The sequence below is a fragment of the Serinus canaria genome, chromosome 3 (assembly GCF_022539315.1).
Source record: "Serinus canaria isolate serCan28SL12 chromosome 3, serCan2020, whole genome shotgun sequence".
Lineage (NCBI taxonomy): Eukaryota > Metazoa > Chordata > Aves > Passeriformes > Fringillidae > Serinus > Serinus canaria.
The window spans coordinates 27,892,531-27,916,346 of record NC_066316.1 but is presented as its reverse complement, the minus strand read 5'-3'; the positions used below and the strand labels follow the sequence as shown (position 1 = coordinate 27,916,346).

General features: G+C 40.6%; 1 protein-coding gene across 1 annotated transcript in view; it reads left to right on the top strand.

Moving 5' to 3' along the window:
* PLB1 (phospholipase B1) overlaps positions 1–23,816 on the top strand; it is a 77,654-nt gene that overhangs the window by 32,211 nt on the left and 21,627 nt on the right. The window contains exons 24-44 of the mRNA XM_050971876.1: positions 12–77; positions 768–868; positions 3,581–3,662; positions 4,248–4,352; positions 4,994–5,089; positions 5,550–5,621; positions 6,264–6,323; positions 6,711–6,771; positions 7,502–7,560; positions 9,359–9,426; positions 10,395–10,438; positions 11,662–11,770; positions 15,514–15,565; positions 15,704–15,784; positions 16,850–16,915; positions 17,329–17,429; positions 18,254–18,335; positions 18,801–18,905; positions 20,552–20,647; positions 21,732–21,803; positions 23,400–23,471. Of these exons, the coding sequence (XP_050827833.1) occupies positions 12–77; positions 768–868; positions 3,581–3,662; positions 4,248–4,352; positions 4,994–5,089; positions 5,550–5,621; positions 6,264–6,323; positions 6,711–6,771; positions 7,502–7,560; positions 9,359–9,426; positions 10,395–10,438; positions 11,662–11,770; positions 15,514–15,565; positions 15,704–15,784; positions 16,850–16,915; positions 17,329–17,429; positions 18,254–18,335; positions 18,801–18,905; positions 20,552–20,647; positions 21,732–21,803; positions 23,400–23,471 (1,650 nt within the window). The remainder of the gene's footprint in view (positions 1–11; positions 78–767; positions 869–3,580; positions 3,663–4,247; positions 4,353–4,993; positions 5,090–5,549; positions 5,622–6,263; positions 6,324–6,710; positions 6,772–7,501; positions 7,561–9,358; positions 9,427–10,394; positions 10,439–11,661; positions 11,771–15,513; positions 15,566–15,703; positions 15,785–16,849; positions 16,916–17,328; positions 17,430–18,253; positions 18,336–18,800; positions 18,906–20,551; positions 20,648–21,731; positions 21,804–23,399; positions 23,472–23,816) is intronic.

Here is a 23,816-nt window from a genome sequence, read left to right as displayed (position 1 = left end):
TGCTTTAACAGGTACACTATTCTCCTGAAAATTACACCTACAATATACAAATAGCTCTGGACTTACTTCACAAAGAGGTAAAATGAACTTTTCTAGCATGTTGGAGCAGGGATTTTCTGTTCTGTTTGCAAAGCAGTCACTGATTATTGATTAAGAATTTATTTCCTTGCTTTCATCTGCAGAGTATTACTGTATCCAGAGGTGTTTGCTGACAGGAAAATCTTTGTGAAAGGCAAAAAGGGCTGGTGAAGCTTTTTTACCAAAAGAATAAGGATGTTCTTAGTTCTAGCTGATGTGCTGTGGACAAATGCTATCAAAAAACATTATAACAAAGTGGAATAAACATTATTAATTGACTGAAAAGTGCTTTACTTGTCCTTTAAACTGCAAATAAGTATATTTTTGTGGTCTTTGAGAGATCCTGATATTCAACATGAAGAATGATGAGAATACTTGAAGGGTTAGCAGGTGTCTGGGTCTTGCTGAGACCTCTAACAACTTGTATGGACCTTTTTGAAGCCATCATTTTCAAATGACCAGCTATCAACATTTAGAATAGAGCTAGGCAGTGCAGGCTGGGGCTGTAATTTAGTATTGCTTGTGTGGGGAATTAATTATTGAGAAAGTACTTTGAACAGCTCCGTCATAAATAATAGACAATGCTTGAATCAGCAGGCTGCTACCAAGGGCTGCTGTGGCTGTGTAGGGACAAACCCAGCACTGTGTGCCCCAGGAGTTTGCTAAGGATTTGTTTGTCCTTTTGGCAGGTTCCTCGGGCGTATGTGAACCTGGTGACGATGCTTTACATAGCAAGGCTCCGGGAGCTGCATCAATCCAAGAACAACAGCTGCCCAAAGCTGATCGTGAGGTTTGCAGATCCTTCATGTTACAGCTCTCATTCTTGTTCACAGAGGGCTGCAATGTCTCTGTGGGAAGTTTTTTCTTAAAGGGAAAAGCATTTAGTATTTCAGACTACCAAACTCTGTGCTTCTCTGTGCTTGTCCCTACATTTTGGTTTCAGTACAGCATTTAGAAGTTGTCTCTACCCCATCTCTGTATCTGAGCCCTGCTGTTATTCTTTCTTATGAAGGTGCCACTTTTGGCTCCACACGTACCCTGCAAGTGAGTTCAAGCCAGAGCAGAGAAAGCTCAGCTGGGCACTCTTTGGTGAAAATAGAGAAGGCACTAAGATACAAGGTTTTCTGGTTGTGTTTACAGGTTTACTTTTCTGCACTTAAAACTCTCCCTCTTGCTTCTACAGTTTTGAGTCTCTATATTCTCATTGCTGATGATTAGTTTTATCTCTAATTAATGTCTCAAGTAGATGTTTTGGATGCTTCATTGTGGCACCTGTTGCTTTATGGCTTAACAATCCTATCCAGATCAGTGTTAGTCCACTACTGAGGTGGCAGGCCTGCAGCCTGAGTGGACCTTGGTGACTCAGATAGGGTCCAGCATTGTCCCCTGGAGTTGCTTCTGGCAGGACTTGCTTGTTTTCAGGAAAGCAAGTCTCTGCTTTTCTGGACAGATGGGGAGAATAACTTTGTCCTGTGAATGAAAGCAGCCACTGGTTTTACAGGAGAGAAGAGATGCAGCCCTCTTGCTGTGGCTTCCTTGTAGCTGTCAGTGGAAAATTTGGTTTGAAGCTCAGGATGCTGGTACTCCCAACAACCAGTTGTAGTTCTTTTAAAATTTTTATTTTTTTATTTTTACAAAGGTTACTGGTTAGAGTACACAGGTATCTCAAGGCTCTAATCATTGGACAAGGGTAGTTGGCAAAGCCTTTAAGATTAGATTATCTTGCAATAGCTGTAATTCCACATAATTTCAGATGTCATGCTGAATTTAACATTTGCCTGTCTGGCAGCAAGCCAAGTTTACAGGGTGATAAGCAGAGCCAGTGTGGGACAATAAAAAATGCTATTCTACTGAGTAGAAGAACCACCTTAAGGAGGATTTTGATCTTGAAAGTCTTCTCTTTTTATTCTGAGAGTAGCAAGCAACCTAAATAGAATATGTGTCTACTAATGTTGCCTAACATGTGTTTATGAAACTTTTGAAAACACAATTTAGATTTGTATTGTTCTCATATAGATGTACTGTGGAAGTCAAAGCTTTTGTTAGTTGGACTCCATTAAGACAAGTTTGGACACAGTTGGAATCTGAGTATATTTTACATATATCAACTGCATCTCTATAGGAGGTATTTCTCTAAGAACTCTCTCAGGGATGTTTTACTGTGGTCCCACTGCCAGGATATTTGAAATGAGTCCTTCTAATCTGGATTTCTGAAGTAGTGATGGGGCATGCCCAGGAAGATGAAACATCCCAAAAATATCCATGTGCTAGAAAGATCAAAACCTCAGGGGAGGGATAAAGGTGGCCAACATGAGTTCGCAGAATCCTAAAATGTCTCAGGTTAGAATGGCTCTCTAAGGATGGAGAATTCTGCATCAGTCCTGGTGATTGTTTTGGTGCTCTACCAGCCTTGCTGTGATACACACTATAACCTCTGACTCTCTCAGCTGATTAGAATGAATTTGTGGCAAGAAATCCTCCATCCTGAAGGATGCTTGTACAGTTCTGCTGAAGCAAAGCATGTTGCACAGGTGTACTTGTGAGAAGTTTTTTGGGGTGTGTTGGCCCCAGGTGCCAGCCAAGCACTCCCACAGCTGCTCATTCACCCCACCCCAGCAATGGGGAGAAAACAAGGCCTGTAAGCAGGAAAATTCATGGATCAAAATAAAGAGCAGGAAGTCACCTACCAAGTATTGTTGCAGGTAAAACAGACCTGATTTGGGGAACTTAATTGTATTTGTTATCCATGAACATAAACATTTAATTACTGATTCTGGTATTAGAAAAATGGATGAACAAAGAAGCTGAACAGTTAAAGTACCTGTTCTCCCTCCTTCTCAGGTTCAACTTTTCTTCAAGCATCTTTCCCCCCACCCTTGTTACTGCTACAGGGTACCCTCAGCCCCTTCAGTGAGGCATGGCTTGGATCTGGTATCTCTCTGCCACTCCTTCCTGCTCACTCTTGTCCTGTGCTCCTTAGCATGAGTCCTACACTCATGTGCATCCTGGCTGTGCTTCCAGGAGTGCCTGTTCTGCCATGGAGCAGCTCTTCCTTGTTCCTGCTGTTGTTCTCTCCTCTCTCTCTCTGGTGTTTTCTGCCTGTTCTTAGGTAGGTTTTCACAGACACCACCAGCTTGGCTGAAAGGCTCAGCCATTCCCTCTGGTTGGTTTGCTGGAGCTGTGTCCAGAACAGGCAGCCCTGGCTCACAGATCTCACAGAGATCACTCCTGCTGCTGAAACCTTGCCATGGGCAGGCACACAGTGTGGCTTTTGCTTCCATGGAAGCTTTTTCTCACTTTCTGTTCATTAATTCATCCCTAATAAATGTGGTTTTGTTCAAGAACTGGGGCTATGAAGAAACTCAGGGGTGAGAAGTAATGGTCTCATTCAATGGCCTTTCAAAGAAATCCCTCTCAGAGCTTTTAATCCTGCAGTTTATCAGCTTGGGAGCAAGGGGGAAAAAGGAAGAGCAAATCTCAGTGCCATGCTCTTATCCCACAGGCTCCAGTGCCCTTGTGTCATAAACCCTAAGAACGATTCCAATGAGTTAAAAAAGTTGATCTACTTAAACAGAAGGTATCAGGTAAGGCACATTGCATAAGTTTAATATCATCCTTCTCTTGATCAAGGGACCACAGGTAGGCTAATTTGAAAGGGGGGGATAGTTTCCACTCATTCTAATGATGTATTTGTAATTGTGATTTAAAAAAAGGATCTTTACAATTCTGTTTCACTAAACCAGCAAAACAGATGAGAAGAATAATTGTTCCAGAGCCATAGAAAGTAGAATGTGTCAGAGAGCAGTTTTTTTGATCAGTTTTGTTATTGACAATCAGGTTAAGTCAAGCAACATGTTAACTCAGGAACGAGTTTTCAGGCACAGTGTGTCAGCCAAACCAAGAACACTTTGGTGGTTCTGGAAGGATCTTTTTGACAGAATACCTAATCCCTGAGCAGGCTGCCAGTCCTTGTCAGTCAGGCAGCCATCCCCAGGCTGCCGCTCTGTAAAGAAGCCTGGGATGGGTGTCTCAAAAAAGTGTCTGCATTGGCACCTGGAACAAGCTGGAAACCTTCTGCAGGAGGGAGGGACAACCCCTGGGTGAGGTGTTCAACTTAATGAGCTGAACACAGAGGAAGGAACAATGACAACTTTTCTTTTACTCTTCAGGAGAGAACCCGCCAGTTAGTGGAGAGTGGAAGGTATGACACGAAGGATGATTTCACAGTGGTTTTGCAGCCATTTCTGACTAATATTGAAATGCCAAAAACACAGGTAAAACTAACAAGAAAACCACACCTACATTAAATCCTGGTGCAATGACACTGATTTGTCAAAATTGTTTTAGCTGTAAATGTAGCTAGCAGTTTCCTGGCATAGTAATTAATTATTATATTCAGTTACCATCCAAAATTGTGTGAAATGTTTATGGAGTATGAGATACTGGGCAACAGGAATACAGACCTTGATTTGGGGCACTGCAGTTGGACAGCCATGAAGTAGATATTTTGGTCAAAATCTTCATCAGGAAGCACTTGCTCTACATTCCCTATACATCAAATCCTTTACATTACTTTGGTAAATGACTTTGGTATGAAAACCCATATGTTCCAAAGGACTGTAATGTGTAAATCTCAGGGGAAATAAAGAAATTGATCTCTGCCCAGGTATTCTGTACTCAGAGTCACAGTGTATTCCTTATTACTTTGGGAATAGTGTATTAAAGAGTTTTAAAAGGCTTCTTAGTTCTGAGGTACTAACTTTCCCTGACCTGGTTTAATTCTGTTTGCCTCAGAGGCCTTTGTAGATACTTTGTATAGAAGTCAGCTGGGTTATCTCGCTGGAAGAGGGAAGACAGAATCCACAGTTTGTTGCATATTTGCTGCCTCTGTAACAGCACCTATCTTGTTTTCTAGGAGGGGTGGCCAGATGAATCATATTTTGCCCCAGATTGTTTCCACTTCAGCCAAAAGTCTCATTCCCAGGCTGCACGTGCTTTGTGGAACAACATGGTAAGATTTTTAAAAGTTGTGTTGCTCTCTCCTTGTTGACTTCATCCTGCCCTTGGCAGCAAAAACACCCAGAGATTACTAGGTAGCCATATCTCTTCTGAATTGTGTTTACAAAGGCAAAGAGTGATCATATGAAGAAAGGTCACCTGAATTTTAGCCCGGTCATATCAAACCAATAAATCTCGGGGTACGTTAAAGCTGGGTGTGTTCAGGCTGTGTTTTCCTGGGAAGATGATGCCTGCCAGGCACGTTGACCAGCAGGCCACGTTCCAGGTGTATGGGAATTAGCCTCTTCAGCACACAAAGAAACAGTTCATGGCACAGCTGCCAGCATTGGTGCAGTGCCCTGCAGGTGTGTTGCTGTGCTGCAGAAGTGTTTTCCAATGAGTGGCAACACAGCATCACCCATTGCTCTTGGTACTCATCTTCTTTTCCTCTGTGCATCCCCTTTTCCCCCCAGCTGGAGCCTGTAGGGGAGAAGACAGATAGTCAGAAGATGGATGATGAGATTGTCCTCAAATGTCCATCTGAGGTAAGTTACAAGGCTGTCTGTGTTTATGTGGAGGTGCTGAGAGTGGCTGGGGGTCTGTGGGAGCCTTTACCCATGCCTGGAGCTCTGGCTCTGTGAGGGTGATCTGCTCCTCCCCACACAGTTTGTGCCACTGCCACCAAGAGCAGCATGAAAGCTCACCCAGGAGAGGATGGAGGGCAAACAGGAGTCAGCTTCCTCAGAGTCACACATCACAGCTGGCCAAAACACAAGAGAAGGGTGTTTGGCCTGCTTAACCAAGATCATCAAGTATCCACACTGAATGGCAGAACTTCAGTGTGGGGAAATGGAGCAGTGTTGGTACCAGTCAGGATAGCTCTGCAGGATCAACTGGGGGTACCTTGCAGTGGGGCCACAAGCTTCTAGTGAGAACACACACAGTGGGGTCCTGAGGGTATTCTCTAACTTCTGTTTTACAAATATAACCCAAATTTACACTGTTGCTACACAGATTTTAAAAAGGCCTTTTAGTTACTTATTTCTGTATTTATTTTTAATCCCTCTGTTTTATTTGTATCAAGCTGCTAATCATCTACAGACATCTGAGAGCCAAAGTCTGGGGAATGGAAATCTCCACGTGTTCCTCTGTTGCTTTGCATTGATTCAGATTGCCTTGTTTTGTAGGCTGAGCCATTCCTGAGGACATATAAGAACAGTAATTACACATACCCTAACCAAACTCCAGTAAGTGTCAACATCACCATCCCACTGTTAATCTGCCGCATCTGTTCCTGTATGGTAACCAAATGAGTTATGTTCTGCAGCACAGGGAAATGAGTCTTTGGCCAGAGGGGCTTGGGAGGCTGAGTGCATTGCATAGAGCAGGGAGGTACTCCCTGGGTTAGACAAAATGCATCAGAAAATACCTGTAAGAACACGTGCTCAAACAGCACTGCTATCAGTACAGGATGCTGCACTCTTCTGAGCATGTGTTGAGCAACCAAGACTTGCCTAGTTAATTACAGGTTGAAGAGGCTCTGGTTTATCCACCTGACCTCTGCTGGGAAGATCCTTGTTTTTACTGACTGTACTTGCTAGTCAAATGCTCTTCAGCTTTCTTTTTCTCTTTAGAATTATGGAAGCCAGCTACCATGTGAGGACAGGTTTCCATCCTCCACTCCTGCAACTTCAGGTAGTCTTGCCTGCTTTATGTTAAGAGGTTGAATTACCTTCCGCTGTCTTTCAAGATGGATGCTAATTTTTGGCTGAAATTTCCAGTTGCTGGACTGTGAAAAACATTGCTCAGAAAGGATGTCATGTTTTTCAGTAGATGCTTAGCAGATACAATGCCACACTGTCATGCAAGGTAGTATCCTGACTAAGTAGCTTCACTGAACTCACTGCCAGTGGAGAACTTCAAAATAACTTGTGATGAAATACAGATTTGAGTGCTGTCATAGCTTATAAGGTATTCCACCTATAATGTCACGGAAAGAAACTGGAAATGCAGCTTCATTCATGTTAGTCTGGAATTTAGCAGTATTTGGTTTTTCAAATAACTTCATATTGTCTTTTCCTTGTAGTCTTTTGAAGTCTTTAGTGTCCTGTTCCTGCTTTGTTTAATTCTGCATTGTTTTACCTTCACTTTGGTGCTGGATATTGTTTGCCACTTATTGATATTTGCTCCTTGCTCTCCTGTCTTTTCGGTAGCAATGTTAACCATTGAAATGCTGGATAATATGCATATGTTGGTGCTTCAATCACAGGAGATGAGCTGGAAAGAACTTCTGATTTATCACTTGGGTATTGCAAAAACAATGTGACAGAGGATCACAATGACAATGGCAGATTTCACATACACAGTAGAGGAAAAAAAATAGCTATTTCCTAACCAGGTTCAACTGTATCTCTTTCCTTTGCAGTGCATTCCCTGAGGTCATCTGATGTGAAAATTGTAGCAGCCCTTGGGGATTCTTTGACGGTAAGAAGAAGGTGTTTTTACTGTTCTCCTGGTAAAACTACAAACATGGGCCCACTCCAGTGGAGGGGAAATAGCTGTTGTACCCAGAAGCAAAGATCTGTTCTTTCATGGATTATAATAGATCTAGCAGCTAGATTAAGAAAGAAGGTGTCAGTCTTCCAATGCTCCATTCCCCCCAACATGTATTCACAGGCTTTTGAACTCAGGCAAAAACACAGGCAAATCCTTTAAAGAGGTGCCTAGGTATTCTGCTGGATTGGAGGCAGAAGAGATCAGATGTTGTTGAAATGAATGGGACATAGCATAAGGCTTAGGTTACTGTACTTTTCAAAGTTTTTTTTTGCGTAGGAATGGACTGATGAGCCTGTTTTTCAGACTCAGTTCTTTCAGGAACAGAAAGCAGCTAAGTGGTTTTGGATAATAGCATTTTAATCATTTTAGCATTAATGAGATAAGGAAGTATGGGGTGAGTGCCCTCTGACTCAATGCACTTCAAAAGATATTCAGTCATTTTATTGTGCCTGTTTTAACTCTTCGCTGGTTTCTTGATCATGATACAATTCTTGCTGCTGCTGCTGATCTTTGGTAGTCAAGAAGGAATGTGTTTCAAAATCCAGACATCCTATATTCCAGTTATGTCTTTCTGCCTTATGTTTTCATACTGATCAAAGATTGAAATTCTCCAACCAGTCAAAGGAAACACTGGACAGAAAGATGTAATTGGAACATAGGTTTCTCTGAATCTGAGCCTTAACAACAAACACATTGTGTGTACAAACCGTGAGCCCTTTACAACTCTCTGGCAGACATGGTGCTACAACTCCTACACACAGGAGGCTACTGAAATAAATAGAAGCATTTTGATGTAAACCTGCAGTATTAATAAATGAAATACATTCTGTATATGGTCATGGTTGCTGTATTGTAACATCTAGGGCCCTGCAGTGCTTCTGCTTTCAAGTATAGTCTTGGAGAACTGGGAATAGGATCTGCTTTCATAGAACATGCAGTGGTGTATTGCTGTCTTAGAGCTGCACTTGGCCTGTACATAGTTATTCTGAGCACCAATCTCCTGTTATTTCAGTGAAGTTTATACATAGAAGAAAATGTAGTGTTGTGGTTTAATCTAAGGTAGCAGCAAATGGGCTGCTTAGTACTGTACTCAGGTACTAGCATGCACCTAGATTTAGAATAAAACTATACAATCACAGCTGTCAGGAACTCTGCTGCTGAATTCTGGAGGTATTTTAGGAGGGGTGTAGTTGCTAGCTTGCCTCTTTCTTCAGGTTAAGTGTAGAGAGTGCTTCCTCCTCACTCCAGTTCTGCTGTAAGTCTTTCAATTTAGCACATTGTTTTTCAAACTGTGGTGCTTCTTTCTGGTACATGCTTATTTTCTCTGCTGAGCTCATGTAGTGTTTCATATATTAGCCATGTTGTGTGTTTGATTGAGATGTTTTCATCACTGTTGACTAATCCTACCATAAAACTGTTATTTAGCTCATCTAGGCCCATGTCTTTGTTCCACAGCTCCATCTTACATTTTGTGTCATATATGCAATATGATGCTTTTAAATAATTATGAAAGGTATTGTTGTATCCTTCAGGAGAAAGGTTTTGGAAAAGTCAGATGCATTTTAAAGCTTTGGAAGACATCCACTCAATTAAAAAGTAAATAAATCAACAATGTAATTCTATTTAAATTACTAAATTGTATTTGTTTATGTATTTGTATTACTAGTCACTATTGCATTAGTAATTGTGCTTTAATTTCATTTGATTCATGAAAAACAATGTCCAGGCTGGTTCAGGAATTGCCTCAGATACCCTCCAGGATGTGATCACTCAATATCGGGGACTGTCTTGGAGGTAAGTCTTCAGCCAAGGTGATGAAGAGATGTGATTTTGATCTTTCAGCTGTCAGAAAGCTGAAAAAAAGGTTACTTCTCAGGCTAGCCCTTCTTAAAGGTGTATCAAGATTTTGTCATAAGGGTAGCTTTACAGAAAGCATTTTCAGCAGTGGATTTTAAGGAAGCTTTTTGATCTCTCTCATGCTTTTATTTTTGACTGCCTGCAACAGTTTGTATTTATATGTTGGGATGTTGGAAATCTACAAAACAAGTCAGAACTGGTTGGTTTTAGGACTTCTTCTCAAAGTTTTCTATTTCTGAACTTTTGTGGTATCATGGAAAATTTTTTTGTTTGGCCAGAGAGCTTTTGCTGCATATAGCAACATGCAGTTATAAAAGACCAAATTGTTTTGCTGTTGTGGTGCAGCTCTATTGATATTGACTGAAGCAGCTCTGGACTGTACTAATATGTCTGTGTCAGCTGGAGTATGGCTTCAGTATGTCCTGTCAACACAAAAGCTGGAGAAGTATATCCCTGTGCAGAAAACAGGAGGAGTGAGGAGCTACTGCTGAAGTTTTCTTGTCACTCTAGGGCTGTCTCTGTTTGGTGTTGCCTTAGAGGGGCTTCATGAGGCTGATATGGGCCTCAAAACTGACCTTCTAATCTGCAGTACTTAAGTATGAATTAACTATTTGAGTATGAAGCTATGGCAGGCATTTTTCTGCCACTTGATAAAAGATTGACTGTACCCCTGTACATCTGCAAGAGCAGTAAATCTTTCTGACAAGCATCTTCACCACTGAAACCTCACCTGTTCTGCCCAATAGCACTTCCACTTCTGTTGTCTCCATGGATTCTGATAGAATGATAGTTACCAAATTTATAGCCCTTTGCTTTTCCCCATGATGTATAGCAGGCTTTCACTTTGTTTATTTTTTGTGTCCAGAGAAGAGGTGAGTGACTGGGATCTTTCTTTCTCATTTTAGTATTGGAGGAGATGAGTCGTTGGAGAATGTGACTACTCTACCTAGTAAGTAAATGCTTTGCTAGATATAAATGGCAAGATTGAGGAGATGCAGTGGACTAATTTCTGATAGATTTATAGAGAGCTTTTAAGTTTCTCAAAGCTGCTTGATGTAATTAATGAGAACTATCTTTAAAAGAAACAATATGCTACAATTAAAAAATAAAAAAGTTTCCTTCATCAGTGAAGCTGAGAACAGATAGAAATTCCCTCACTTTATTTTCCCTCTCCCTTTTCAACTCTTTGGTGACTATTATTTGAATTTCTAAATAACCTTGCTATGTCCATGCTCATGACGTACTTAACGTTTGCTTTTAATAAATATTCCATCACAATTTTTCCAAAAGAAATATTTGCATAGAGTAGGCCTCTTTGGTAAATAAAGCTGCCTACTCATACGTGTAACCTGAAGGGAATAACTTCACCTTTCTCTTCACTGAAACCTGCAACTTTACATAGCTCAGTCTATTGTTAATGTAGAGCCACTTGACTTTCAGTTTGGATCAGCTGTAGTAATAAACTTCCATTCAAAGAGGGCCAGTAAACTGTTCTTTTGTGTGTTGGCCATTATTTTAAGCAGAATGTAACAGGAATATAATTAGAATAAGCAATTAATTGATTCATTGAGTCCTATTACATTTGATAAAGCCCTCTCTGAAATGCAGTTAAACTCGGTCTTGAGATTGAAGTAGATTTAATAGCTCACAATGTGGCCATGTTCCCTCTCAGCTGTAAGTTACTCTGCCAACTTCATTTTGGTAACTACTGTGGAGAATATGGTGTAACTTTATCAGAACCATGCACCTGAGGCTTTGTTCTTCACATTTGTCAGTAGTATGAGATTTTGCACAGCAGTGAAGCAGACCCAGATGCTTTAGCTGAAAACCAGCTCCAGCTGGGCTGAAGGACCCTTCACACTCACTTCACAAAGTCAACAACATGTGACAGATAATTTTGTTTTAGGCTTTAACCATGACAACATGAGAGAAAACTGCACACTGTAGTCCCCAATTCTGCTCATCTTATCTGCTGGTGCCAGTGCAGGGCACTGCAAGCCCACTGCTGTCTGAGTCACTGCAGCTGGTGAGCCCTCTCCCCAGTGCTTGGTGAATCCATCAAGGTTGACCGACAGCTGTGCTGTCAGAGAGCAAAACTGTGTGTTCTTCTAGTCCCTGAAGGCAGGGAGCAGCTGGAGTCTTTTTGCCTTCATTGCCACCTCTGTTTTTCAGACATCCTTCGAGAGTTCAATGTTATGATCACGGGCTACTCAACCGGTATCGGGAATGAGAATGATTCCAATGCATTCCTTAACCAGGCAGTTCCTGGAGCACTGGCTGAGTATGTAGCTTTTTGTTTTACATTTGTAGGTGATGGATGCTTCATCTAATTGCCTTTCAACTGTCTCATGTGCTGTCACAACTTGCTCTGAAGAGCAAGCAGAACCAGTTGAGTTAGAGTGGAAATTGGCTCAAAACATGTTAAACGTGTGGGTATATTTCATAGCTGAACTTTCAAATGAAACTAACAGTCCTCCTTATGAAATCCACAAAGAAGAAACTGGCAGAAACAGTTGGGAGATTTCTACTCTTCTGGTTCAACATCTATTCATTTATATATTTATCAGTCAGGAAATCTCTGAGAATGTGAATGTTTTTAGAAATTAAACATGTAATGAATGGATAAGAGAAACTAGGAGTAAAACAGGATGAAGTCTTACAGAATTCTGGCCTCAGATTTCTAGATAAGCAAGCAGGAAAAGACAGGAGAGAGAGGGGGAAAAAAACCAGTCTAGAATCTTAAGAAAAGAGAATTACTAATGGTCATCCATGGGTTTTGGTGCATTGCAGACCTGGTGCAGTTGGAGCCAGTTCTGCCAACATAATAGGGATTATAATGTCTTGCAGTCACCTAATTTTGGCTCTTTGCTTGTAGTCACACCTGGGAAGCTGCATGAGTTGAGCTTTGCTGTATTGCTTATCCTAGAAATCCCTGGATACTTATTCAAAGTCAGTGCTGTTTAATTAACAAAACAGATGGCTGCTTGAATTCAGTCATAGTTTGGGCACAGAATCTGGCAGACCATGCCTGGATTTGACATTGTGAGTTGCTGTTACCCAGACCTTAATTTGTTTGTTTAAAGAAAAATTCATCTTGCTTCCCAAAGGAGTCTTGGAAGTGAAGTTCAGAAGCCAAGAGAGATGTTTGTGCTTGCTGTATCTAAGCAAAGATTATTAGGATTTATCAGGTTTTTTTATTGCTCTCCTGTAGACCCTGTGTAACTTCTGATTCACTCTGGTAATCTCAGTAAATACTTGGATTTCCTGGCAGAAATAGGGTGCTAGGTCCCCTGCTGTATCCTACAGCCCCCACAGAACTGAAAGAAGGCATTTTTTTATCTGGTGATGACCAAATGTAACTGTGTATGTCAGTGAAACGTTCTTCAGCCAGCAGTGAGAATTTATTAACAGACTGCATGCAGCATATATCCAGACTACCTCCAGCTTTTGCTTGCGTGAAAGAATGGGAGAGGTGCCTGTCTCGTATTCTTTATCAGCGAAATCCCAAAAAGGTTTGGTGGGAGGACTGGAACCAGGATACACAACCTCTTAAGTCACCATTATGACTTAAGGCAGCTTGCATCAGCAACTGAGGCATTGCTATTAAGCAGTTATTTGTTAGCTCTTCAAAATGAGTTGATGGATGCTCGTCTAATGAAAATTGCCTATTTCATCGATTCCAATTAGTTTTGTCTCTTCCCCTGCAAGTGACTGGGATGGATAAACATGATGAAATTGAGCTGTCTTTGTTTTGTAACCATGTTTTGTAAACGTTCAGCAAGGAGACACAGACCACAATCATGCCAGATTTATGCTTGTTTTCTGCTGTTTCTCTGTCTCATAACTCTCTGCAGAAAGTTGTGCAAAAATAAAATCCTGTAAGATACTATTCTTGAGCTTTCAAATTCTTCTTTTGGGGTTCTGTCCTATAATGTTTTGGTTCTTGATGTAGCTGAGAAGATGAATTCATCCTAGTCAAGTACTGAAATTTATTGCAACATAAGGAAATGTTTCTCCTGCTTTAGGTATTTGACCCTGGAATGATGCAATTCAGAATTTATTCTTCATCTGCCAAAACAATCCATTTTCCAGTGATTTACAGGGTAAAAAAAGTCCGCCAGCTAATGCTGGTATTTAAGAATTGCTACCTGGCCTGTTTTCCTTTGTGGTTATCTGGAAAGTGCTTTCCAGAGGTTCTGGGACATTTCTGAAATCAGATAATTTTGCAGCCTTACCAGCTTATCGAACCAGGTAAGGGTTTCTTAAATTTAAATCCATGGCTGCTTTGAAGGGCTCTTTATTGAACTAGATGAAAATGTAGTAATGCAGCTCTCATATAGGAAAATTTCCCTAAGCCTATTTGCATTCATTGCCAAAGTGCTTAAGTACCTGATAGAGTTAAGGATAGATCTGAATAGTGTTGCTGAAGCAGAGCCTGGCTGAGGTCTCTAATTTCATGTGGAAAAAAAAAAAAGGAGGTTAAGAATTTAAGAGTGAGAGGAGAAAACAGGTGACAGGAATTGTGAATATCTGTATTTCCTATTAGCAAACTGCTTCCATTGGTCAAGATCTAAATTTGGTTGAAACTGCAGTTTGAGGATGGATCATTGCTGGCACTATTTCATTCAAGTTGTTATTGGGTCTTGCTGACTGCATTGGCTCAGGATGTATCATCACCTCTCTGACTGTATGAGAAATCAAATATGTTGTGGACTGTCAGATCAATAAGTGGTGTTTTTCCTCTGTGTCAATATTGCTGATGATTTCCTACCTAAGGGATTTCCACAGTAAGAGCAGAAGGAAACTGTGACACTTGTGGCTTGTGATAGCTTTGGGTATAAAAAAGTAGGTTATGACATTGGACAAGGGTAATGGTGATAAGAACTACTACGTGCACACAGTGTCTGTGTCACAAGCAGATGTATGACAGGGCTCATTCCTCAGTAGATGCTCCCATGCCAGTGTTAGATCGGTATTCAGCTGGGCAAGGGTGGTGAGAGACCTCTCTTTTTCATACAGTAAACAAAGCATTGCAAAGGGGAGCTAAACCAGGTTGCCATACAAAACAAGTGTCATGCTTATTAATGCCAGCTGATATGCTCCCAGAAATGATAGACAGCCAATGTCTTTAACAAGAGCCTGGAGGGAGATGCAGCTCATTCTGAACCCCAGACCTGCCTGGAAGGTCAACACTTTCTGACCCAATTCTCTTCTCTTCCCTATGCATATTTGAAGACCAATCTGTCAGGGCAGTCAAACAAAGCACTCAGCCTGGGTAACTCAAAACTTGTTGCACTTTAGATATCTGTCTGTCTGTCTGTCTATCTATCTATCTATCTATCTATCTATCTATCTATCTATCTATCTATCTATCTATGCATATATATGTACATAAAAAAGAGAGAGTGCTCACCTGGCTGTTAGAAAACAGCAAGGCTGTCATCTTAATTTGTCTGAGTAATCTTGAAGGTTTCTTGGATTTTTAATTACCCTGGAAAAGTTGTGTACACATAGTGTACAGTTATGTGCTGTAGGTGCAGGATACAAAAATGAGGAGGGTGTGCACAGTGAGCTCTGAATCCTACATTTTTCAGGAGCGTGCTGCTTGAGAGGTCAGCTAAGTATTGGGACTGGGGATTCCTGTGTTTTAGTCTACAAGGAATGGGTTGATAGCAGCCTAGCTCTACAGAGGCTCTCTGCTTACAACTGTTGCCATATTTGGCTTTTCAGCTGTTTTAGGTGCTAAGCACTGTAATGGGAGCTGAACTTGTGCTTCCAGATTAATTACTAAACTTGAGTAAATTCTGTGTTCATCAATAATATTATATAATCAAGTTTGATTTTATGTTGATTTTATTACCAAGATGTGAACCTGTAATTTGATCACAGCAACATGAGTGTTGTACTGTGTCCTCACTCAACCCTTTGGATATCTGTCAACTTGATTTAAGATGTCTGAAGCATGGTAATGCTGATCTCTCAATATGGGTGTTACTTTCACTCACTAGTTCTCTTTCTTTCCAGGCACTTGCCAGCCCAAGCAAGAAGTCTTGTGAGCCTTATGAAAACTGATCAGGTAAGTTGTCTGGGACTCCTTCAAACTTACAGTATGTACAGGTGTTGCTTCACACAGCAGATCCACCTGCAATGACACCATGTGCATATCACAAAGGTAAAGAAATTCAGACTGGTTATTTTCTTCTTTATTGCACAGAGAATTGACTTTAGTGCTGACTGGAAGATCATAACAGTGCACATTGGAGCCAACGACCTGTGCATCTATTGCAAAGACCCTGTGAGTTGTGACACTGGTTATCTCCAGCTGTGCTGTCAGTGTAGAAACACCTCAAGGGAAATCATAAAGCCTTCACAGAGATAACATGAGTTACACATGAGCTGCTGTATGTTTTGACAGGGGTTGTTGCTGGCAATACCCTGATATAAAAAGTTACCAGCAGCAGAGTAGGATGGTTTTGTTTACTCTGGCTTACTCCAGGATGAGAACCACTGCTTTGACTACTGTTTTTTGACCATAAGCAAAAAAGGGAAAGGAAGAAATGCCTCACTCCTCTGATGTGGTAACTGCTCTGCTGGAGCTTGGCCTCTTTAGGCACCCAGGAATGGCAGTGGGAGCTCAAAGCGGTGCCACCCTACAATTGTCATCACACCATAACTCACAGTGTGGGGAGGTGCTAGGAGCTGCTGAGGTGTCTACAGGAGGGAAGTTGCTGCAGTCTTATTTGAATGTTATGCTTCTCTGGATTGTGGAGAAGCCTTTAGGGCTGCCATAAGGAGGTCATGGGAGCTGAGTGGGCAGGCAACAGGGAGAGGCCACCTTTCACTGCCAGCTCTCACTCTCTGCCTTTAAAATGCTCACTTCTTATGAGAATTTTCAATTCTTCTGCAACCCCTTGTGCTTGAGCAATGTGCTTCTTTTGCAGGAGCCTTGCTAGGCATCTTTGCTGCTGCTGCCAAGTTTTATAGCCTTATTTATAGCTATGACCTTGACTAGCAATGATTTCACATAATTTTATGAGAGCTTATCAGCTGGCTGTGAGCATGCTTGTGGCTGCTTGGTTTATGCTGTTCAGCATGCGTTCAGATTGGGATTGAACCCAGTGGATTTGGGTTAAATATGCTGCTACTCAACAAGGTTTATTTTAAATCCAAAATTTCCCTGAGACTCCTTATGTTTTGGATTAATTGCTATGTTTAAAATCCCCAGTCTCTAGAACCAAGAACACTCTATTGACCACAGTGTTGTAGGGCAGAAAAGGAAGTGAATTAATGTGATTCTCCAGCCTCCCAACCTAAATTCCTTGTGTCTCCATTTGACAGTAATCTCTTCTGTTTCTATCAGGATCACTACTCAGCTGGGAATTACATCAAAAGGATTCAAGAAACCCTTGATATTCTGCACAAGGAGGCAAGTACTGTGAAATTATCCCAGCATTCTAGCTCACACTGAAGCATGACTGACTGATGCTAGCTCTTCTGTTTGTTTGATTTTGGTTTTTTGGGGTTTTGTTTGTATTCTGGAACAAAACATATGCTGTTGACTTGCACAAAAACATTTCCTTTTGTCTTGTCTGTATGCAGTAGTGAGATGCAGTCTGAACTGACAGATAGTAACATTGAGCTGTGGTGTGGGAAAAAAATCAAAAGCTGAGTTGGAGGAGTTTGGTGGAGGATTTGTTGCTTTTTTCAATCTTCTTAATTTTTTTTATCCATCCAATGGTGGAGAAAGGGAAGTGGTGTCAAATGGCTGGACTTTGGGGTAAAATAAATGCACTGTGGGCTGTGTAAGCAGTTTCTTCTAAACCAAACCTTATCTTTCAGGTTCCAAAAGCTCTAGTGAATCTGGTTGATGTGGGGGACATCACTGCTCTGAGACAGTTATTTGTGGACCCTTCAGTTCAGTGCCCCACTTACTTGGCAGAGTAAGGCTTGTTTGACTTCCTTTTGTCCTGTTTGTGTTTTTATTTTGTGCTTCTCTCATAATTTGAACTGATGTTTTAAGGTAGCAGCACAGTCCTGTGGACTTCCTTCCCATGCAGTGCTCACATCACCCTGCCTGATGGCATTTCCTTCTCTTGCCTTTGACCTGTTTTCCATATCTAGAACTGTACATAATGTACCCTCAAAGGCTAGGGTTAAAGTTACTGAAACAGGGTTCTTCAAGATGGGGTTGAAGTGCACAGACATTTAGATTTCCAGGTCTTTTTTTACAGGAACATGATGTTTTTGAGGAGTAGTCAGGATTCCCCTGTTTCAGAGGCTTTAGTGCAATGGGTAATTTGCATTCTTTACTGACCTTTCAGACAGAGACAAATTTTCTGTCTTGGGAATGCAAAAGGAGTTGTTGATTGGAAAGGTGTCAGCTCAGAAATAAAACAGGCAGTACATTTCAAAGTTCTGTTTTCTAGTTCCCCAGGGGCTCTGGTGTGCACCTCTGTCCATCTGCATGGCCTTTGGATGTCAGGGTGAAATTAATGAAGCAAACTACACAGTGTGCACTACTTTGATATATCTGGGTGTGAAACCAAAATTACTTACAGTAGTATCATTCATGTCAGACAGAAAATAAGATTAAGGTTTGAAATTACAATAGCAAGGACAATAAAATGTTTTCACAAAAATGTGATTGTACAGATTCCCTTATTGCATCCATGTCGTGAAGGTATTGCATGACAAAGGGTGGTCTCTGCATTATCAGGTGTTTAATTCTCTCTGTTCCTGCTTTCTCCTCTGACCTCCCTCACAGTTATCTGTGTAGCTGTGTTCTCACAGGAGAAGAAAACTCAGAAAATTTCACAATGGTGAGGGACGCCATCAAAGCTTACCAGGTATGACTATTAAGAGTGGTACAGTTACTTTATTTCCTGTAGAGGTGAGCTCTTGATTACCTAGCAACATATCATATCTGTTTCTTACCCAAACTATGAACTCAGCATCAAATGAGCTCTTGCTATCTAAACCTATCATGTGACCAAAACTAGCAGCAGAGATCTTCAGAAAAATTATGTTTTCTAGTAGAGATTAATTGGTGGGAGTTTAGTCACCAAACCCCTGTTCCTGACAAACTGTTTCAGCATTGTGTTCCAACCTTCTCAGCCCCTTTGCAGCATCTCAGCCTTCTTTTGCCAATGGCTGTGGCTATTAAAGTTCACGAGTAAAACTTCCTTTTGATTCCAGAGCTTTCAGAAAATGCAAAGAAAATAATTATGATGCAGAGATGTTGAAGTATTGCTGGTGGGTTTTGATGCAGAGATGTAGTTGAAGTATTTCTGGTGTTTTTTTGTTTCTTGCAGCTTGGCATTAAGAGACTGATAGAGTCTGGCAGGTATGACACTCATGAAAATTTCACAGTTGTCATCCAGCCTTTCCTCCAAAATCTGAAGATTCCTCTTGATCAGGTATGATCTAAAAGTGATTTCTGCATTTGAAGGACTAAGGATGGGTATCTTACCTATAGAGACTATACTCAAAATTAGTTTCATTTTGTTCTGTGCTTTTCTTACGAGAAGTTGCCAATTTTTGGTATAGTACCACAGATTTCTTCATGTAGTAAGCAGTTCTTAGTTTTATATATTGTTCTGTCAATATCAATAGCTGTTTTGGAAAATGAGTCAAAACTTGATTTAAGAGGTGTGTTTGTGTATGTTCTTTGAAGTACAGAAATATTTTTCTTCCTGAAAATACAACAAGATTAACAAAAGACCAAGTTATTAAGCTGCACTTGTTAAAGCAACATAGCTGCATTGCTCAGTGAGGACTGTGGCATCAGCTCCCCTTTTTGCCACATAACTCATTTTTCTGTGTCTGACAGAAAGGGAGCTTTACCTATGATCTCATGGAAGTAGTTTTATGTAGTTCATATGTTGATATATATCTCATTCCTTGTATGGCAAATTCCAGTAACTGTAAATCTAGGAAAAGACTCAAACTTTCACTAAAGGTAGAACTGTTTTCATATGTACCCGGAGCTAAGGTGCAAATGGAGCAAAATATTGAGCAGGGATTGCTCTGGCATAATTGAACTGGGCTATTCTGAAAATGTTTGCAATGGCTGGTGAAAGTTTGAAAAGTTAAGGTGCTGCTATGGACAAATTTTTTTCACAGGGCTCCTTTGTTTTGTTTGGGTGAAGCCTTTTGTTCATGTGTGAAGCTGGTGCCCATGAGAAGTCATCCCTAAGGATTTTGGCATTGAGGGTAGGGAGCACAGAAATAAAAACAGAAGAAGCAAAATATTTCTGAACTTTTTTCTTGTGGTCTCACAAGCATTAGTTCAGATTTTAAGAAGTTCAGGATGCTCTTTCAATTTTTTATCTCATACATCATTCAGATGTTCCTGAACTGAAAACTCTGTCTCAAAACATGGCAAAAGATACGATGCAAATTTTGGTAGTAGTCCTCTAAAAAGCAAGTCCAACCACACTGAAAAAAACCTGTTCAAGTTTTGAGGAAGAACTGCTCTGACCAAAAATAGTTGTTTAAGTCATGTGGGACCCTAATCTCAGTATTAATGTGACAGAAAAATTTCCAAGCTCCATTTCCTCCAGATCCTCCAGTGCCTGTATTAACCCTGTATTAAAATACAGTTTTGTTTAGAAAGGAGACTGCTGTGGTGTGCTTGGTCAGACTGGCTGCCTTCCATCAAACACTTACTTGCTTCTCGATCCTTTCAAAACTCACAGCTTTGCAGAAGGTACTACAGAGCATAATGCTGCCAGTGGTTCCAGTTCTAATGACAGCTGGAACCAGGGAGAGGAACTCATCCTTATTGCAGAACCTGAAGAGGAACTGTACCCATAATTGAAAATTGTGGTTTTACTGCTTCTGGATGGAGGCACATAATCATCTCTAGCTAAGTGTTTCTGGTAGTTCATGGGTCTGCTGAAGTAGTTTATATTGCCAGATAATGGGAGCCTTTCTGCAATGGAGCAGGAAGAGCAAGTAGCATGGATCTCTCTTTACTAGTTCTGATTGAACCTTGGCAACTCCAAATTGGAAGTGTGAAGATTTTTCTACCCTCATATGTCCTTTATGCTTTTATTTGTAGAAAGAGAAACCAGATGTCTCCTACTTTGCACCTGACTGTTTCCATCCGAGCCAGAAAGGCCATTCTCAGCTTGCCAGGGCTCTGTGGAATAATATGGTAAGGTGACAGGCTCTGCAGACAGTGAGATTTTCACCTAGACCTGACTGCCATTAAAATGTCTCTGTAATAAGCATTGCAGTTAAGGCCTGAATAACACTGGAGCTTGCTTCTCCTTAACTAGTTAAATACCCTCTGGCTTTGGCACTGCTCTCTGCCTAGAATCTCTTGGTTCTTAAAGTGCGTGGCAAGGAGAGGGATGCTCCAAGTACATGATCACAGTCATTTTGTGACTTCAAGTCTTCTTCATCTGTTTTTATGCAAGGCAGAGTAGCATTTAATAAGGATGATGTTTCTATGGGCTGCTATGGGAAACCACCAAATAAAGAATTGTAACTGCATCTGTCAATTTAAAAGGAATTACTTGGATGTTTGTTTTAAATCCCTGTGCTGTTAATGTCTCATTAGGAATTAAAGTGGCTTTAATTCAGTTCAGTTTTACTACTTTTGGAAATGAGCTAAGCTCAATAAAGATGAGTCACTAAAGATTGCTTAAGCAAACCCATTTTACTTAGCATTGCAGTGCAGGAGTACCCAGTGGTCAGAGGCAGTATCTTGGATCCTCAATAGTAACATCCATATACTTTGGATTAATATTTTAACAGCTGACATGATTACTTGCAATCATCAAGCAGTACCTCTAATTAGATTTGGTATTATCTTCTACACATAAACAACCTTTTGTTGGAGATGCCATCATGCAGCTTAGCTATAAAAAATTGAGGGACTCTTAATGTCTTTGGTGCAAGAGAAGAAAGTTTATGACCTTGCCTTCTGGCAAAATTCCAAGGTACTTCATGTGCCTGCCAAAATCCTCCAGGAGTTTAAACTGATCCACTGTAGCTTTCCACTTCCCTTTTTAAGCTTCTTTCTAGAGCTCTTCTTTTGTTTTGTGGTTGCCATGTTCTTTCTGAGAAGTAGATGCATTTCAGCCTTGGCTGTAAATCTAGGTCTGTAAATACAGGCACCTCTATATAGATTTGAAAGGTATATTTATGTCTGAGTTTTTTTAATTAGATTTGTTTTACAAATTTAAGATGAGCTGACATGGTTAAAAAATAGGTTCTTTTGTTTTTGTTTCCAGTTACAGCCTGTGGGCCAGAAAGCTGACTCATTTGATTTCTCAGCTGACATCGTCCTTGGCTGTCCAGCTCAGGTAAACATACCCACATTTTGGAAGCTGGCTGTCAGGAGGCTGTAGTGCTTGTGCTTGCTGCAGAGAGCAGGGATTTGGTCTATCTGGAATAAGTTTGCTTAAAGCTTTGTTCTGTTTATGTCTGAGAGAGCAGGTGTTCTTATATACCTGTACTGGTGTCCCCTGGGCACTTTGCTGTGCAGTGAGTGCTGATTGACAACATGCTGATTTGTGTGTTCCCAGTTGCAGCAGATGTTCTTTTTTGTTGTTTGTGAAGTACAAAGGCAGCTCAAGCAGCAAACAGCAGAACATGCTGCATTAACTTTCCCATCAGAATCAATGAGGTTTGGGCACCACAGCAGCTTTGAAAACCCAGAATCTGTTGCCTCTTGGATTAGTGTCAGGTTGGCTTTCCTGGCCTGATCCATAAGAGGAATCCTTCAGACTCTTTGGAAGCTGCTTCTGCAGTTACCAAACAAGCTGCTGAACTTGCAGGACAGTTGCTAGGTACCAGCACCTGGAAATGACTGCTGCAGGCAGCAGTAACTGGCTCCCTGTCTTCAACAGTTTCAACAAGAAAGCCGAAGAACTGATCAGGGAGCTGAATTCTGAGTTCCCTGAGGTCTGGAGGCAGGCATTCAAGTTATGCACCAGGCTTTTGCCCATATTGTGTCTATCCTGTCAGACAAGGAAAATCTTCTGAGTTATTAACCAGCATATTTCAGAAGTCCTCTGATTTGCTCAAAATGATCCTGCTTCATTTACCCAGCATTCTTTCCAAACAGCTTAAATGAACTCAGCAACTTCTTCAGTGCCAAATAATGTGGATTTTATGCTTCTTTCCCGTACTTCACTCTTATTCAAAGGTGTTGCTTTTCAGAAGTAGGCAAAGAAAAGTTTTCTATCCCTTGAAAAAAAATTTTTTTTTTTGCCATTTTTTTTCAGAAATGGTAAGCCTTTAGTAAGCCTAAATGCAATGAAAAGGTCATTGATAAAAGTGCCAGTAGCCATGGGAAATTATTTGTTTTGAGGCAATCTTAAGCACCATAAAAACCTGCCTTCTAATTTTAGTGCTTTTAAAGACTTCTTTATGCAAATGCTGGAGTTTCTTTTGATTGAGGTAAGTGAGCCTCCAGATGAATTTTTTTAGCCTGTATGATGTGCATGTCTTCCTGAATGCATGCTGCATTACTAGGGGACAAAAATAACAATGAAATCTCTACAGCCTCCCTTGGAGGGAAGAATGATCTTTTCAGTAAGCAATCTTTCATCTCCCTGCTGCTGACACAGAAGATCTGCCCAGGTTTGTCTAGATTCTACATCAGCACCTTTTGAATGGACTAAACTTTTAATAAAGTCCAATTTGGAATGTTAGGAGAGGAAAATATTAAATTGCAATTGGTATCTGGCATATGTAATTTTTGTCCTAAGGTACGAAACACAAATTTTATTAATTTTAAGGACAAAGCATGGTTTCACAGTCCAGATTCCAATTTTATATTTTAGTCAATTACTTTCTTGGTTATATGATACCTTGATATCACTTGCTATGGTTCATGCGATGTGCTTATTGCCCAGTTTCTCTTATTTCTCTTATTTTGTTTCTTCTTTCTCCAGAACAGTCCCTTCCTGGGAACATATAAGAATAGCAACTACACACCTGTGGAGCCCACTAGAGAGCCAATAGAGGTAATTGTTGCACATTTTGCTGCATTTTAGGCAAATTATGTAAAGCTGCATCTCATCTCTTTACATATAATCCTGAATTTATAGATTATATAAACTATTATCAGTTTTTGGAAAGAGAATTCTGCCTTGCATTGCACTTTTCATCATGTAAACAAATGTTTTCCTAAAAGCCAAACAAAATTAATTATAATAATGGTGCAATTGTATCAAAACTGTAACCAAAGTAAGTAATCTGGAATGCATCATTAATTCAGATAGCAAGTTCCTCACAGTATGGAAAGTTAACTTAGAATCCTGACCCCCAAACAATCTAAGGAAGGTTTGGATATTCTCCTCTGGTGGCGC